Source organism: Procambarus clarkii, chromosome 65 (assembly GCF_040958095.1).
Source record: "Procambarus clarkii isolate CNS0578487 chromosome 65, FALCON_Pclarkii_2.0, whole genome shotgun sequence".
NCBI classification, from domain to species: Eukaryota; Metazoa; Arthropoda; class Malacostraca; order Decapoda; family Cambaridae; genus Procambarus; species Procambarus clarkii.
In genome coordinates this window covers 21,547,560-21,564,988 of record NC_091214.1, presented here as the reverse complement: position 1 = coordinate 21,564,988, position 17,429 = coordinate 21,547,560, and the positions used below count along the sequence as shown (strand labels likewise).

The 17,429-nt window shown below is 48.1% G+C and overlaps 1 protein-coding gene across 5 annotated transcripts in view; it reads right to left on the bottom strand.

The window, feature by feature from the left end:
• The window catches only part of LOC123771068 (FERM domain-containing protein 4B), a 224,006-nt gene that overhangs the window by 174,429 nt on the left and 32,148 nt on the right, over positions 1–17,429 (bottom strand). For all 5 annotated transcript variants that reach the window (XM_069309581.1, XM_069309585.1, XM_069309582.1 and 2 more), the window contains exons 2-3: positions 9,357–9,517; positions 6,259–6,357 (exon numbers count right to left, since the gene is read on the bottom strand). In XM_069309581.1, coding sequence (XP_069165682.1) covers positions 6,259–6,357; positions 9,357–9,517 — 260 coding nt within the window. The remainder of the gene's footprint in view (positions 1–6,258; positions 6,358–9,356; positions 9,518–17,429) is intronic.

The window sequence follows — 17,429 nt, the reverse complement described above, 5'->3', positions numbered from 1 at the left end:
GCAGCAGACGCCATCATCAGCACCACATAAGCCAGGGTGACCGCCCCTTTGGCTGACCCCTCACTCACCCGCCCACGCACGCCGCCACCCCCCCTAACTCCCCCCTCACTTCTCTCCCTCACTCCCCCCTCATTTCTCTCCCTCACTTCCCTCACCCTTAAGCACCTCCCTAACAGCCGACCTTTTTAAACCAGCGTTGTTGCTCTTTAAGATTCGCTACTTGGAACCAAATGTTGCAAGTAGCACGGGCTATGGTGAGCCCCGTAGTGAACTTCCCTGGCACAGGAGCGGGGCTGTAAGGGGGTCTTTTTAAACCAGCGTTAAACCTACGCTTTTGTACACATTTCTGGCAGGAGCGAACTGGACACAATCTTGTTTACATTTCTTGGTGAGAAAGTCTATCATGTGGGTTGTCTCCTGTCTATCACATATGTATGTTTATCACATATGTTAATTCTCTTCTTTCCTCATAATTTCCCCTTAAATATACCAGCCTACAACCTTCTGATCGCTTTCCTCATCACCTTATTCGGGCCCAACCACTTGGGGTGGACGGTAGAGCGACGGTCTCGCTTCATGCAGGTCGGCGTTCAATCCCCGACCGTCCAATAAGTGGTTGGGCACCATTCCTTCCCTCCCTTGTCCCTTCCCAAATCCTTATCCTGGCCATTTTCAAGGGCTATATAGTCGTAATGGCTTGGTACTTTCCCCCTGATAATTCCCGTTCCTTCATTCTTACTTCACGGCCATTCACTTGCACTGGTTATCTTGAGATGATTTCGGGGCTTTAGTGTCCCCGCGGCCCGGTCCTCGACCAGGCCTCCACCCCCAGGAAGCAGCAGCCCGTGACAGCTGACTAACATCCAGGTACCTATTTTACTGCTAGGTAACAGGGGCATAGGATGAAAGAAACTCTGCCCATTTTCTCGCCGGCGCCTGGGATCGAACCCAGGACCACAGGATCACAAGTCCAGCGTGCTGTCCGCTCGGCCAACCGGCTCCCTATAGTTATAACCAGCGATAGTTATACAAAAAAAAAAAACACCGCCACTATAACTACCATCGTTATCTCCACCACCACTAATCAACCACTAAAACTGCTCCATGTACAGAAAATACACAACCGAGACTAAAATCTCCACCACCACCACTACGACCACCACTACGACCACCACTACGACCACCACTACGACCACCACTACGACCATCACTACGACCACCACTACGACCACCACTACGACCACCACTACGACCACCACTACGACCACCACTACGACCACCACTACGACCACCACTACGACCATCACTACGACCACCACTACGACCACCACTACGACCACCACTACGACCACCACTACGACCACCACTACGACCACCACTACGACCATCACTACGACCACCACTACGACCACCACTACCACCACCACTACGACCACCACTACGACCACCACTACGACCACCACTACGACCACCACTACGACCACCACTACGACCACCACTACGACCACCACTACGACCACCACTACGACCACCACTACCACCACCACTACCACCACCACTACGACCACCACTACGACCACCACTACGACCACCAGACCTCGTCAAAGCAGCAACCAAACAGGAAAAGGGGGACAGAGAAGGGATGAAACCCCATCAAAGAAGTGTGTGAGGCAGTATAAAGAGATTTAAATTAAATTTAAATTTAAATTTTGCCCCGAGGGGCGAGTTTATTGGGTGCAGCGCCACTCATCTTGTGAGTGGACACACCGCCATAGCAGCATGTACAACACTCCCCAATAGGAAGAAAACCCGCTGGGTTGTCCATCCTGTCACTTGTACCCAGACACAGCTGGGTGTAGCTGAAGAAGAAAAAGAGGCAGAAGCTCCCGGACACAAAAAACCATGAGCGTGGTGGGCTTCAGAAGCACTTGTCAGTCAACATCTCCCATTACGGTAGGACTAGGTTCCAATTGTATGCGGCTTCCGCGCGGTAGCCCACCGCTTGCTTCCGCTCGAAGGAGCCCGTTATTGCTGGAGGACCTCAACGACGGTCTTGGGGGACAAGCCAGAGAGACCAATGACTCGTAGACAGACAGACAGACAGACAGACAGACAGACAGACAGACAGACCCACTTGCAGATAATGAGACAAATTGAATGGGGTACACAAAGAGCGAGACAGAAAGATGACCCGCTCTCCCGCAAGGCGTAACGGCTAACACAACTCCCGCAGCAGGACAGAAGCGTTTGGGAAACGCCTCTCACTTCGCCTGATGCCTCTGCTCACCCAGCGGTAAATAGATACCCGGGAGTTAGACAGCTGTTGTGGGCTTGCATCCTGCAGAAGGTCATCTATTGTCGGTCTAGAAGGTCCTCCATAAACCTAACAGCTTTCCTGTCTCCAACTACGGCAATCTATCAATCAGGTGACGCATAAACCACGGGTTTAATTGCATCATTCCCAAGATCAATCGATCAGAACTTAAACACGCAAATATGTATGGAGTAAATGATCTTAAGTGCTGGACCGAGGGCCCCATATCTCAACACCGAGGGCCCATATCTCAACACCGAGGCCCCATATCTCAACACCGAGGGCCCCATATCTCAACACTGAGGGCCCCATATCTCAACACTGAGGGCCCCATATCTCAACACCGAGGGCCCCATATCTCAACACCGAGGGCCCCATATCTCAACACTGAGGGCCCCATATCTCAACACTGAGGGCCCCATATCTCAACACCGAGGGCCCCATATCTCAACACTGAGGGCCCATATCTCAACACTGAGGGCCCCATATCTCAACACCGAGGGCCCCATATCTCAACACCGAGGGCCCCATATCTCAACACTGAGGGCCCCATATCTCAACACTGAGGGCCCCATATCTCAACACTGAGGGCCCCATATCTCAACACCGAGGGCCCCATATCTCAACACCGAGGGCCCCATATCTCAACACCGAGGGCCCATATCTCAACACCGAGGGCCCCATATCTCAACACTGAGGGCCCATATCTCAACACTGAGGGCCCCATATCTCAACACCGAGGGCCCCATATCTCAACACCGAGGGCCCCATATCTCAACACCGAGGGCCCATATCTCAACACCGAGGGCCCCATATCTCAACACCGAGGGCCCATATCTCAACACCGAGGGCCCATATCTCAACACTGAGGGGCCCCATACCTTTCCTGAATGGCAAACCAAACATCGTACCTTACCTAATTTCTGGTTAATCAAAAACAGTTGCAATTTTGACGTAGAGGCAAATGGAAAGAAATGACTGGTGGGTAAGCTAGTGGAGTGACATCAGCGAGATGATGCTGCTGCTGCTGCTCTCCCGTGACCTCTGACCCCTGGATTAATTAGGGTCACGACCCAATGTGGTTGATTATTACGCATCAACCATTCAGCGACGTCCCACTTCCCGCCTAGCGTGCTTCGCCCATTACCACCTGCCTATTAACTGGTAAATAGGCACCTACCCCGCCTATTACATATTACCATATCCACGGTGGCAACCACAAAGCCCTCAAGGGCTCTCTCTCTCTCTCTCTCTCTCTCTCTCTCTCTCTCTCTCTCTCTCTCTCTCTCTCTCTCTCTCTCTCTCTCTCTCTCTCTCTCTCTCTCTCTCTCTCAGAAGATTTAATACTACAAAGCATTGAAACCAATGTTAAAAACTCCAAGGGAAAACAAATCCCTGATTTCAGACATCATGAAAATCACAGGGGGGTCGCTATAGTCTCCGATATTTCTTAAAGTGTGGCACTGGGGCTGACCTTGACTGTATGTATGACAGTCCCATACCCGCCATGTGTCTTTTGAAAAGTTGAGAGAAATCAGCTAAAGCGTTTTACCCCCCCCCCCCCCCCCGTACCTTGGACAGATAGACAGACAGACAGAAGGACTCATTATCACCAACAGTGCAAAACTGTACACACTGTTCAAATGTAGATATGATAGAGCCCAGTAGGCTCAGGAATCTGTACACCAGTTGATTGACAGTTTGAGAGGCGGGACCAAAGAGCCGAAGCTCAACCCCCGCAAGTACAACTAGGTGAGTACACACACACACATACACTCATGAAACCAGGAAAAATCATGTAATAAACAGGCTCAAAGCGGGTACTCATTTAATTAGGAAGTACAATGTATAGGAAGTACAAGTTACAGGTACTAACCAAGACAGTACCAGGGCACGGGGCACTAACCAAGACAGTACCAGGGCACGGGGCACTAACCAAGACAGTACCAGGGCACGGGGCACTAACCAAGACAGTACCAGGGCACGGGGCACTAAGCAAGGCAGTACCAGGGCACGGGGCACTAACCAAGACAGTACCAGGGCACGGGGCACTAAGCAAGACAGTACCAGGGCACGGGGCACTAACCAAGACAGTACCAGGGCACGGGGCACTAACCAAGGCAGTACCAGGGCACGGGACACTAACCAAGACAGTACCAGGGCACGGGGTACTAACCAAGACAGTACCAGGGCACGGGGTACTAACCAAGACAGTACCAGGGCACGGGACACTAACCAAGACAGTACCAGGGCACGGGGTACTAACCAAGACAGTACCAGGGCACGGGGTACTAACCAAGACAGTACCAGAGCACGGGGCAATAACCAAGGCAGTACCAGGGCACGGGGCACTAACCAAGTCAGTACCAGAGCACGGGGTACTAACCAAGACAGTACCAGGGCACGGGGCACTAACCAAGACAGTACCAGGGCACGGGACACTAACCAAGACAGTACCAGGGCACGGGGCACTAACCAAGACAGTACCAGGGCACGGGGCACTAACCAAGACAGTACCAGGGCACGGGACACTAACCAAGACAGTACCAGGGCACGGGGTACTAACCAAGACAGTACCAGGGCACGGGGCACTAACCAAGACAGTACCAGGGCACGGGGTACTAACCAAGACAGTACCAGGTCACGGGGCACTAACCAAGACAGTACCAGGGCACGGGGCACTAACCAAGACAGTACCAGGGCACGGGACACTAACCAAGACAGTACCAGGGCACGGGGTACTAACCAAGACAGTACCAGGGCACGGGGTACTAACCAAGACAGTACCAGGGCACGGGGCACTAACCAAGACAGTACCAGGGCACGGGGTACTAACCAAGACAGTACCAGGGCACGGGACACTAACCAAGACAGTACCAGGGCACGGGGTACTAACCAAGACAGTACCAGGGCACGGGGTACTAACCAAGACAGTACCAGGGCACGGGGCACTAACCAAGACAGTACCAGGGCACGGGGCACTAACCAAGACAGTACCAGGGCACGGGGCACTAACCAAGACAGTACCAGGGCACGGGGTACTAACCAAGACAGTACCAGGGCACGGGGTACTAACCAAGACAGTACCAGGGCACGGGACACTAACCAAGACAGTACCAGAGCATGGGGCACTAACCAAGGCAGTACCAGGGCACGGGGCACTAACCAAGACAGTACCAGGGCACGGGGTACTAACCAAGACAGTACCAGAGCACGGGGCACTAACCAAGACAGTACCAGGGCACGGGGTACTAACCAACACAGTACCAGGGCACGGGGCACTAACCAAGACAGTACCAGGGCACGGGGTACTAACCAACACAGTACCAGGGCACGGGGCACTAACCAAGACAGTACCAGGGCACGGGGTACTAACCAACACAGTACCAGGGCACGGGGCACTAACCAAGACAGTACCAGAGCACGGGGCACTAACCAAGACAGTACCAGGGCACGGGGTACTAACCAAGACAGTACCAGGGCACGGGGCACTAACCAAGACAGTACCAGGGCACGGGGTACTAACCAAGACAGTACCAGGGCACGGGGCACTAACCAAGACAGTACCAGGGCACGGGGTACTAACCAAGACAGTACCAGGGCACGGGGCACTAACCAAGACAGTACCAGAGCACGGGGCACTAACCAAGACAGTACCAGAGCACGGGGCACTAACCAAGACAGTACCAGAGCACGGGGTACTAACCAAGACAGTACCAGGGCACGGGGCACTAACCAAGACAGTACCAGGGCACGGGGCACTAACCAAGACAGTACCAGAGCACGGGACACTAACCAAGACAGTACCAGAGCACGGGGCACTAACCAAGACAGTACCAGGGCACGGGGCACTAACCAAGACAGTACCAGGGCACGGGGCACTAACCAAGACAGTACCAGAGCACGGGACACTAACCAAGACAGTACCAGGTAGAGGTACTCACTTGACGAGGAAGTACAAGGTGATGGGCGCTCCGTTGAGGGCCCGGACGACGTCGTGTTCCACCACCCGTCGGTCGTGCGACAACCATTGGTGATGACCTCTGGAAAACAAACACACACAAAGTCATTAATCACAAGAACAAACATCAACACTCGCATTAACCACCCCCTCCCCCCCCATGTCATCAATCATTATAGCCAATGGCTCCTCCCCCCCCCCCATTCATCCCTCACATTAAATGGCCTCGTAAACAATAAACATTCGTCAGCTGGCTATATTATTTACTTTACAATACTTAAAAATAAAAAAAGCACACGTGCGCGTACTTTAGTCAGCCCTTTTAACATGTAAAAGAAAACGGATAACAAATGTTGATTACAGAAAATGTAACTTTATTTAGGGGGTAACACTTTTATTTCTCATCCACGCGAAGTATAATTTGTCTTTCTAGTTCTAAAAGTTCTACTCTCGCAGCCTGGTCCATGTTCTTCCTCTCTTGACCGAACTGGCTGTTGCTTGTAGCGGTCCGCATGCCCGCATATGATTCCAATAGTCGGAGACAGGAAGACTATACTTAAGCTTATCAAAGGGCAAACTAGTTAGTTTAAAAGGATACAATGAACAGCAGTTATACAACAACTCCATGGTACCTATTTACTGCAAGGTGAACAGAGGCATCAGGATAAAGGGAAAATTTCCTAAACGCTTCTGTTCTGCGGCGGGAAATGAATCCGACACGTCCAGCAGGGACGTGGATTCGTGGATTCAATCCGAATTCGAGGAACGTGGATTCAATCCGTCTTGTAAATTCGCACTTTTGTTCCGGCAATATTTCTTATGTTCTGTGGGAGGAGACTGATTATTCCTGTGGCACCTCTTCACTAGGCCTATCTTGAGGTTATCTTGAGATGATTGATTGATGAAGATTAAGCCACCCAAGAGGTGGCACGGGCATGAATAGCCCGTAAGTGGTGGCCCTTTCGAGCCATTACCAGTATCAAAAGATGATACTGGAGATCTGTGGAGGCGCATCTGCACCCTGCGTGACGGGAGATGTCTCCCGGACCAAGTGTGGCCTTATCTTGAGATGATTTCGGGACGTTTAGTGTCCCCGCGGCCCGGTCCTCGATCAGGCCTCCACCCCCAGGAAGCAGCAGCCCGTGACAGCTGACTAACACCCAGGTACCTATTTTACTGCTAGGTAACAGGGGGCATAGGGTGAAAGAAACTCTGCCCATTATTTCTCTCCGGCGCCTGGGATCGAACGCAGGACCACAGGATCACAAGTCCCGCGTGCTGTCCGCTCGGCCGACCGGCTCCTGTCTGCCTAATATGTATTCTTTACATTCTCTTTCACTGAAGGCCTAAATTGCTATCGTATTTTGGACCCGACTATCTTAATTTCTTCCATGTATGAATCATGTTGTTTCTCCTCTTATTTCCAGAGAGCACATTCAGGTGCTCTCTAGAATTGAGTAACAGGTATTTGTATTCCTTATGTTCCTAATCACTTCCTCCTTGTTTGTAAAAATAAGGTTTAGGATGCTCCCGGACGCAGGTTCGAATCCTCGTCACGGCCCTTGTGGATTTGTTCATAAGGTTTAGGGTGTTTGTTTTCTAGTTGGTTCTACTATTAGTTGGTTTAAGTCAAGTCTGCCACACACATTCGTGATATATCATTTGTGAGTGACTGTTCATTTAGACTTTAGACTGTTTAGTTCATTTAGGGAGCCGGTCGGCCGAGCGGACAGCACACTGGGCTTGTGACCCTGTGGTCTTGGGTTCGAACCCAGGCGCCGGCGAGAAACAATGGGCAGAGTTTCTTTCACCCCTATGCCCCCTGTTACCTAGCAGTAAAATAGGTACCTGGGTGTTAGTCAGCTGTCACGGACTGCTTCCTGGGGATGGAGGCCTAGTAGAGGACCGGGCCGCGGGGACACTAAAGCCCCGAAATCATCTCAAGATAACCTCAAGAAGACTACTTCCTGGGCTTCTCTCTGATATGACAGTATTTGCCACATTCTTCTATTCCAGATGGTGTAAGTTGTAGTTCCCAAGATAATGCAGGCGATGAGTCACAATAACGTGGCTGAAGTATGTTGACCAGACCACACACTAGAAATTGATCGACTTGAGAATGGTCCAGGACGGACCGAAACGTCGTCGTCCCTTCAATTTCTAGTGTGTGGTCTGGTTCCCAAGATGATGCTCGGGGTTGGTTTTGAGAGCTTTTCTAAGCAGGTTTCAAATGTCATTTGATGGTCTTTTAAGCTGCTGAGGATTTGGTGACATATATACAAGGACAATAACCACATTTGGGATTGGGTGGTTATAGAATAGGAGCTGCCTCGTACGGGCCAATAGGCCTTCTGCAGTTACCTTTGTTCTTATGTTCTTATCTCTATGTATGAGGACTTCCACCATATCGTTTATGGTGTTCAGCAGGTCAGTGTAGATGAGTTTGTCTTTGATGTACAGGCTGACTCCACCCTGTAGCCTATGTTTCCTGTCACATCCTTACCAACATCTCCATCACCCCCACCACTAATTGTACCTACACCACTACCCTCACCACTACTAGAATACCACCTCTACCACTACCACTACCACCACTTCTGCCACCAAGACCATCCAAGCCGGTTCTCGCACTTTCGTATAGTCAATATTGACTTATTAAATACGTGCATATGTGACATACTTAACATACTAGTTTACCTTGGAAAGCTTCATAGAAAACACCGACCATACCTAACCTTCTTAGTATAGGTTAAGTAATAATTGTAATTACGAAGCAATAAGATGCTTATCTTAACATACTAAGAAGGTTAGGTAAGGTCGGTATTTTCTATGAAGCTTTTCAAGGTAAACTAGTATGTTTAGTATGTCACATATGTACGTATTTAATAAGTCAATATTGACTGTAAGAAAGTACGAGAACGGGTTGGACCACCACAACCACCACCACCACCACCACTACCACCAAGACCCACCACCACCACCATTATCACCACCACCACTACCACCACCACCCACTAGCCCTCCAGGAAGGGCAAGAGCTGAAAACACCCCAAATAATAAAAGCCTGAAGGAGTAACTCACGTAGCGTCGACGACCGCGAGGGAGAAGTACTGGTTCTCCTTGAGTGTGAAGTGTGAGGCGACCATGGCGAGGAGTTCGTGGGTGAGGAGCCGAGGACCCACATTCACCTGTAGCTTCCGATCGTCGAGCAGCACGACCTCCACCCGCGCCCCCAGGCTCATCTGTGAGGGGGAATCGAACGGGCATCGTCAGTAACACACTAATCACTATACCCTGGAAACACAAACCGAAACTGTCTCTATTTTCCGCTTGTTACAACATGTAATAGAGTTGTTACATCTTGGCTTAACGTGTTTATGACGTATTAGAACGTTGTTACAACTTGTTATATTGGTTGTTATAACTGGTTAGGAAGTGTTAAAACTTGTTCGAACGTTGTACCAACGTCGTAGTTACGGTGTGTGTTTGGCGGGTATGCTCCAGAGAGCAGCAATAATATATTAAATAGGCCTCTATGACCCCCACCACCACAAAGACTTTATTGTGTATTAGTTTATAAACAAATATTCCACATATCCTAGGCCTAGGAGGAGAGGTAGGCCTATATGCCAAGTTAAAACATCTCCGGTCTCAAGGTTACACCTCAAGGCCATACACCCCCTCGACCTCGATTAAGACAATATGTGATAAGACATATAAGATAAGATAAGACAGTGATAAGACAATAATGTTGTGCAAATTGTATAAATAAGTGTAATACATTCTATGGTAATTCACTTCTTTTCTTCACCTTGAAATTACGAAAATGAGTTTTGGAGAACTCCTCTTTCAGCTAAGCCCTGATGCTAAGAAAATAGTTAGAGGGATAGAAGCCCTAAATCAGAAGATAGTAAATACAGAATATGCGGTCATATTCAATGAGACATGTTTGAAAGAAAACCTGCTGCCAGTATACACCAATATATATATATATATATATATATATATATATATATATATATATATATATATATATATATATATATATATGTCGTACCTAGTAGCCAGAACGCACTTCTCAGCCTACTATGCAAGGCCCGATTTGCCTAATAAGCCAAGTTTTCATGAATTGTTTTTCGACTACCTAACCTACCTAACCTAACCTAACCTAACTTTTTCGGCTACCTAACCTAACCTAACCTATAAAGATAGGTTAGGTTAGGTTAGGTAGGGTTGGTTAGGTTTGGTCATATATCTACGTTAGTTTTAACTCCAATAAAAAAAAATTGACCTCATACATAATGAAATGGGTAGCTTTATCATTTCATAAGAAAAAAATTAGAGAAAATATATTAATTCAGGAAAACTTGGCTTAATAGGCAAATCGGGCCTTGCATAGTAGGCCGAGAAGTGCGTTCTGGCTACTAGATATATATATATATATATATATATATATATATATATATATATATATATTGATGATAGTGAGTTACATCTTCATTACAATGTAAATTTACCCTTTCATCTTCACAAGGGCGCATGCGCGGTGCATTGGTGTGGGGCGCCGGCTCTGTTGGCAAGACAGGAAGGAGAAGAGAGAGGGGAGGCGTAAGGATGAGAGGGAAAAGGAGGGCAAAGAGAGAGAGAGGGAGAGTGGAAGGGGAGGGAGAATTTGTGCTGGCGGGAAGCCAGAAGTAAGAAAAAGGAGGGAAAAAGAATACCTCAGTCACCGCTGCCGGCGTCTACACATTCTCTCCAAGACCGTTCTTCAGGGGGTACTCCTCCATCCGCGTCAACGTGTCGTGGTGGTCGGAGCCGACAGGAAGGAGCCAACCCTGGTATTGACAGCTGTCTTCAAGTTACCCAGAGACCAAGTCTGACCCGGTCGTCAGCAGAGAGAGACATTCTTCCTTCTTGGTTCGGTTGGAAATAATTCTTGAATGTAGCAAGATAATCGCACAACCGGTTTCCAAGTGTCTACCAAAGCAAATGATTACATATATGATGTAATCGCTTATAGCGCCAAGTAAATAAGGAAGCCAATAAATAAGCCTAAGCCAATATGATGGCCGTAGGTGGAAGGAATATTAGGACAGGATAGGAAGGTGCCCAACCACTTGCACCATTGGGGGATCGAACAATGACCTGCAAGAAGCCAGGTCATGGCTGTACCCAGAGTTCAATTTCCGGTTAAGATAAGCCATTATTGACCGATAAAGATTAAGCCACCCAAAAGGTGGCACGGGCATGAATAGCCCGTAATACGCCATTCAGGTAAGCTTTCTTATATATGATGCTTCTGTTCACTCAACAGTAAATAAGCACCGGGGAATACGGTGGCTTGAATCTTGGAGCAGGTCATTCGCTGGCTTAGAGACACCCCGACAACCCTACTGGCTTCCTGTCCCCCGACAACCCTACTGGCTTCCTGTCCCCCGACAATGGAGACAGCACGCTGGACTTGTGATCCTGTGGTTCCGGGTATATATATATATATATATATATATATATATATATATATATATATATATATATATATATATATATATATATATATATATATATATATATATATATATATATATATATATACTATATTAGGCCTCATATAGCGTGTATTAGGCCTAGGATGATTAGGTTAGTTTAATTAGCAACCTAACCACAAGACCTTTACCAATTTGCCCAAAGTCAACAGCACATTCTACTGGCTAACTGTCCACTATATAATATATCTACAACCATCCACATCGCTACTATCAGTGCTATCTAAACAGGAGGACGATTTGGACTACAAGTCGACGTAGCCCAAAGCACAGACCAGAAGTCTATTTACAAACAGCTCTGGGCATCTGCCAACATTCCAGGCATCGCTAAGCATATCCAGAGAAGGTTTGGAGGGCAGCCAGTGGCAGCCATCGTCACTCAACAGCTGGAAGACCAACGACCCAGAGTCAGGACTCATTGCTTTAGAGTCCTGACTCTCAAGCAATGTTCATGCCTCATGTCAAGAGCCCCATGGGTCCAGGATCATGAAAGGACTGCAAGAGTTTTGGATCGTAAAAGAATCAAATGCAAGCAGCAGCAAGAGAGGGTCACAACTAGCCACAAGCAAATCTGCATTTATGAGACCCACAAGCAACCTGTATTATACAAGAGCCACAAGTAACCTGTATCATACGAGACCCACAGGCAACATGTATCACACAAAGACCCACAAGCAACGTGTATTATACAAAAGCCACAAGTAACCTGTATCATACGAGACCCACAGGCAACATGTATCACACAAAGACCCACAAGCAACCTGTATCATACACGAGCCACAAGTAACCTGTATCATACGAGACCCACAGGCAACATGTATCACACAAAGACCCACAAGCAACGTGTATTATACAAAAGCCACAAGTAACCTGTATCATACGAGACCCACAGGCAACATGTATCACACAAAGACCCACAAGCAACCTGTATCATACACGAGCCACAAGCAGCCTGGAATATGCAGGAGCCAGAGGCGGGCTGGACTACTTGGATATAAACTCCGCTCTATCCGTTCCTCCCTCCAGCTCGGCGCCTCATAGCTGCAGTAAATCCTGGAACGATGTGTTATTACGCTATCTTGAGATTTTTCCCTCCATTCTGGCGGGTATTTACGTCCCGAGCGGGGCCGATGGTTCTTTCTTTGTCTTCGCGTTAGATTCGCGCCCCCCAGTATTTATTTCTGAGTTATGGGAGATGATAGTTTGTTTGTCATTATAACTTGAATGGTTTATTTTCTCGTTGCGACGTGAGTGTCGCATGGTAATACTAAATACACATTAGGGGGGAGCTGGGCGTGGGTGTACTCATCTAGTTGTGCTTGCGAGGGTTGAGCTGTGGCTCTTTGGTCCCGGTGTTTGGATGAGGCTAGAAGGCTCTAGAAGCTTCGGGTGTCGCATGAAACACACTGGAAGCAGAGGGCAAGCGAGGGGAGACAAATGAAGAGGGAGGGAAGAGGGGAGATAGGGGCAAAGAGGGAAGGAAGGAAGAGAAAGAGAGAGGGAGAGTGAAGGGACAGAGAGGGAACCCATCCAGAAGATATCCAACAACTCTAGATAAACTATCTCTATCTTCATCTCCATAATCGAGCTCCGAGTACGGAAGTCTTTGAAAACTTTGTCGAACTCAAGTTGGAAACTGAGACTTGAAATGGCGCATGATAGATTATTGTTATTAAAAGTGCTTTTCCATTTGCTTACATTACTCATCAAGAACCATAAAGGGAACTTAACTAGTAACTAGTTTAGTAACTACCCCTAATTACCCCTAAACAACCATAAAGGAAACATCAACTCAACAAATATTTTGCTTGATTTATTTATGCGAAAGTTTAATCATTCTTGTTTTTAAAATAGATGAACAAAGTTTTCATCTTAGTTTAAGAATTTGAACAATGTTACGTCAATCCGGTAGAACAGTCTACGGTGCCATCCTGAAATATTTGATATTCACAGGACACACACATCTTGAGGTTATCTTGAGATGATTTCGGGGCTTTAGTGTCCCCGCGGCCCGGTCGTCGACCAGGCCTCCACCCCCAGGAAGCAGCCCGTGACAGCTGACTAACTCCCAGGTACCTATTTACTGCTAGGTAACAGGGGCATTCAGGGTGAAAGAAAATTTGCCCATTTGCTTCTGCCTCGTGCGGGAATCGAACCCGCGCCACAGAATTACGAATCCTGCGCGCTATCCACCAGGCTACGAGGCCCCCTCACACACACAGACACACACACACACACACACACACACACACACACATTCCTCGACCTCCGATTGGCGTGAAGTCACCAGTGGAGTCCCACAGGGCTCTGTACTCGGTCCTATCTTGTTTCTGATATATGTAAATGATCTCCCGGAGGGTATCGATTCATTTCTCTCAATGTTTACGGACGATGCTAAAATTATGAGAAGGATTAAAACAGAAGAGGACTGTTTGAGGCTTCAAGAAGACCTAGACAAGCTGAAGGAATGGTCGAACAAATGGTTGTTAGAGTTTAACCCAACCAAATGTAATGTAATGAAGATAGGTGTAGGGAGCAGGAGGCCAGATACAAGGTATCATCTGGGAGAGGAAATTCTTCAGGAGTCAGAGAAGGAAAAAGACTTGGGGGTTGATATCACGCCAGACCTGTCTCCTGCAGCACATATCAAGCGGATAACATCAGCGGCATATGCCAGGCTGGCCAACATACGAACGGCATTCAGAAACTTGTGTAAAGAATCATTCAGAACTTTGTATACCACATATGTCAGGCCAATCCTGGAGTATGCAGCCCCAGCATGGAGTCCATATCTAGTCAAGGATAAGACTAAACTGGAAAAGGTTCAAAGGTTTGCCACCAGACTAGTACCCGAGCTGAGAGGTATGAGCTACGAGGAGAGACTACGGGAATTAAACCTCACTTCGCTGGAAGACAGAAGAGTTAGGGGGGACATGATCACCACATTCAAGATTCTGAAGGGGATTGATAGGGTAGACAAAGACAGTCTATTTAACACAAGGGGAACACGCACAAGGGGACACAGGTGGAAACTGAGTGCCCAAATGAGCCACAGAGATATTAGAAAGAACTTTTTTAGTGTCAGAGTGGTTGACAAATGGAATGCATTAGGGGGTGATGTGGTGGAGGCTCACTCCATACACAGTTTCAAGTGTAGATATGACAGAGCCCGATAGGCTCAGGAATCTGTACACCTGTTGATTGACGGTTGAGAGGCGGGACCAAAGAGCCAGAGCTCAACCCCCGCAAACACAACTAGGTGAGTACAACTAGGTGAGTACACACACACACACACACACACACACACACACACACACACACACACACACACACACACACACACACACACACACACACACACACACAAACGCTTCCTCTATAACACTTATTTTTGTACAAAGGTGGGTACAAGAGCAGTTAACTTCTGATTTCTGTTAGCAGGCTGAGAGCTTTCTCTTCCCATAGCTCAGGGTAAGCCTTATATCCACTAGTTGAACAAATCCACAAGGGGCCGTGACGAGGATTCGAACCTACGTCCGAGAGCATCCCACACGCTGCCTTAATCGACTGAGCTACGACATGGTCAAAAGAATTGCAAACAGAAGTTCTACTGAGATTACTTGGAGCCTGTGTAGTGTAGTGTTATCCACTAGTTGTGTTCTAGAGCACAATTCGCCTACCGGTTTACAACCATGTACCCAATTCCTGCCGGGTCAACAGAGGCGAGCAGTTAAGAACTGGCGCCCAGTCAATCTTCCCTGGCCAGATCTCGAACCCAGACCAAATCGTTATGTTACGACACGTTATGTTAAGGTATATGTTAGGTTAGGTTATGTTATCTTAGGTATAACAGGTTATGTTAGGTTATGTTATCTTAGGTATAACAGGTTATCTTAGGTTGTTACTTTCCAGTTTTGTAGTATTGTGAGCTAATTCAGTAACAGAAAACGTTAATTTTGGCAGCAAACACTTCATTTATGTCAGTTTGACTAAAAAGTTGCTGTTAGTACTATCAGTTGAGGAGTTGAGGCTTCATGTACACGTATTATCACACGTGTGCAACCAATTAAGAACAGTGATTACTGGACTGAAGATTTCATTCACCCTAGTAGTTTAAAACTACCAAAACTTGATTCTTGAGCCTACTGGTGTGTGTGTGTGTGTGTGTGTGTGTTTACAGAGTGTGTATTAAAGAGTGTATAAGTCACACCTATACACTACACCACTTTAGTGTCCTCTTGTAGTTGTAATAAATGATTTATCCAAACATGGCGAACACTGCTCGGGGGGGGGGGGGGGAAAGGCTACCCTGGTAACCCCTTAGAGCTCCTGGGTAATGTGGAAATGGCCAGCCTCGCTATAAATCATGACTATGGTCTATTGGATATTGATAGATAGATTACAGGCATAAATCTTGTGGGATTGAATGCCACGCTTGGCTGAACGTGTCTCTCCTCCATCCCTACCTCCCTCTTCATCTCTACCTTCCCTCCATTACTCTCTCTCTCTCTCCATTTCTTCCTTCTCTCCAAACGACTGTCGTTCATCAGTGACTTGCAGTGAGTCTCTCTCTCTCTCTCTCTCTCTCTCTCTCTCTCTCTCTCTCTCTCTCTCTCTCTCTCCTCTCTCTCTCTCTCTCTCTCTCTCTCTCTCTCTCTCTCTCTCTCTCTCTCTCTCTCTCTCTCTCTCTCTCTCTCTCTCTCTCTCTCTCTCTTTCTCTCTCTCTCTCTCTCTCTCTCTCTCTCTCTTTAAAAATTATCTCTGCCACACAGGCACGCGCGCGCCTTATCACAAACACACACGAAGCCGTGGCTGAATGGACGGCGCTTGGGACTCGTAATCCCATGGTCTGGATTCGATGTTGACCGCCGGCGGAAACAGATAGGCAGAGGTTCTTTCACCCTGATGCCCCCTGTTACCTAGCAGTAAATAGGTACCTAGGAATTAGACAGCTGCTACGGGCTGCTTCCTGTGTGTGTGGGGGGTGGGGGGTGGGGGGGAGTTGGTAGTTAGTAACAGTTAATTGATTGGCAGTTGAGAGGCGGGCCGAAAGAGCAGATGTTGTAGCAGATGATTTCGGGCCTTTAGTATCCCGCGGCCCGGTCCTCGACCAGGCCTCCACCCCCAGGAAGCAGCCCGTGACAGCTGACTAACTCCCAGGTATCTATTTACTGCTAGGTAACAGGGGCATTCAGAGTGAAAGAAACTTTGCCCATTTGTTTCTGCCTCGTGCGGGAATCGAACCCGCGCCACAGAATTACGAGTCCTGCGCGCTATCCACCAGGCTACGAGGCCCCTGCGATGTTCCGTGAGTTACTGGTGTTACTCTTCACATGTGTTGACACAACCAAGGCCTGCCCCAGCGACTCATCACACCATCCGGCTACTCCAACCGGGCTACGGGCTCACCATAGCCCGTGCTACTTGGAACATTTTGTTCCCGGTAGCGAATCTTAAACAACAACAACCATCCAAGTGGGTCGTCTGCGCCTACTCCAACTGGCTGACATTTGTCAGCAGGCATCAGCGCTTCTCTAGCTGCACACTGCCTTTCCTCGCCGGAACAGCAAGGGTGTAACTTTGGAACAAAGGGAGAGAGAGAGAGAGAGAG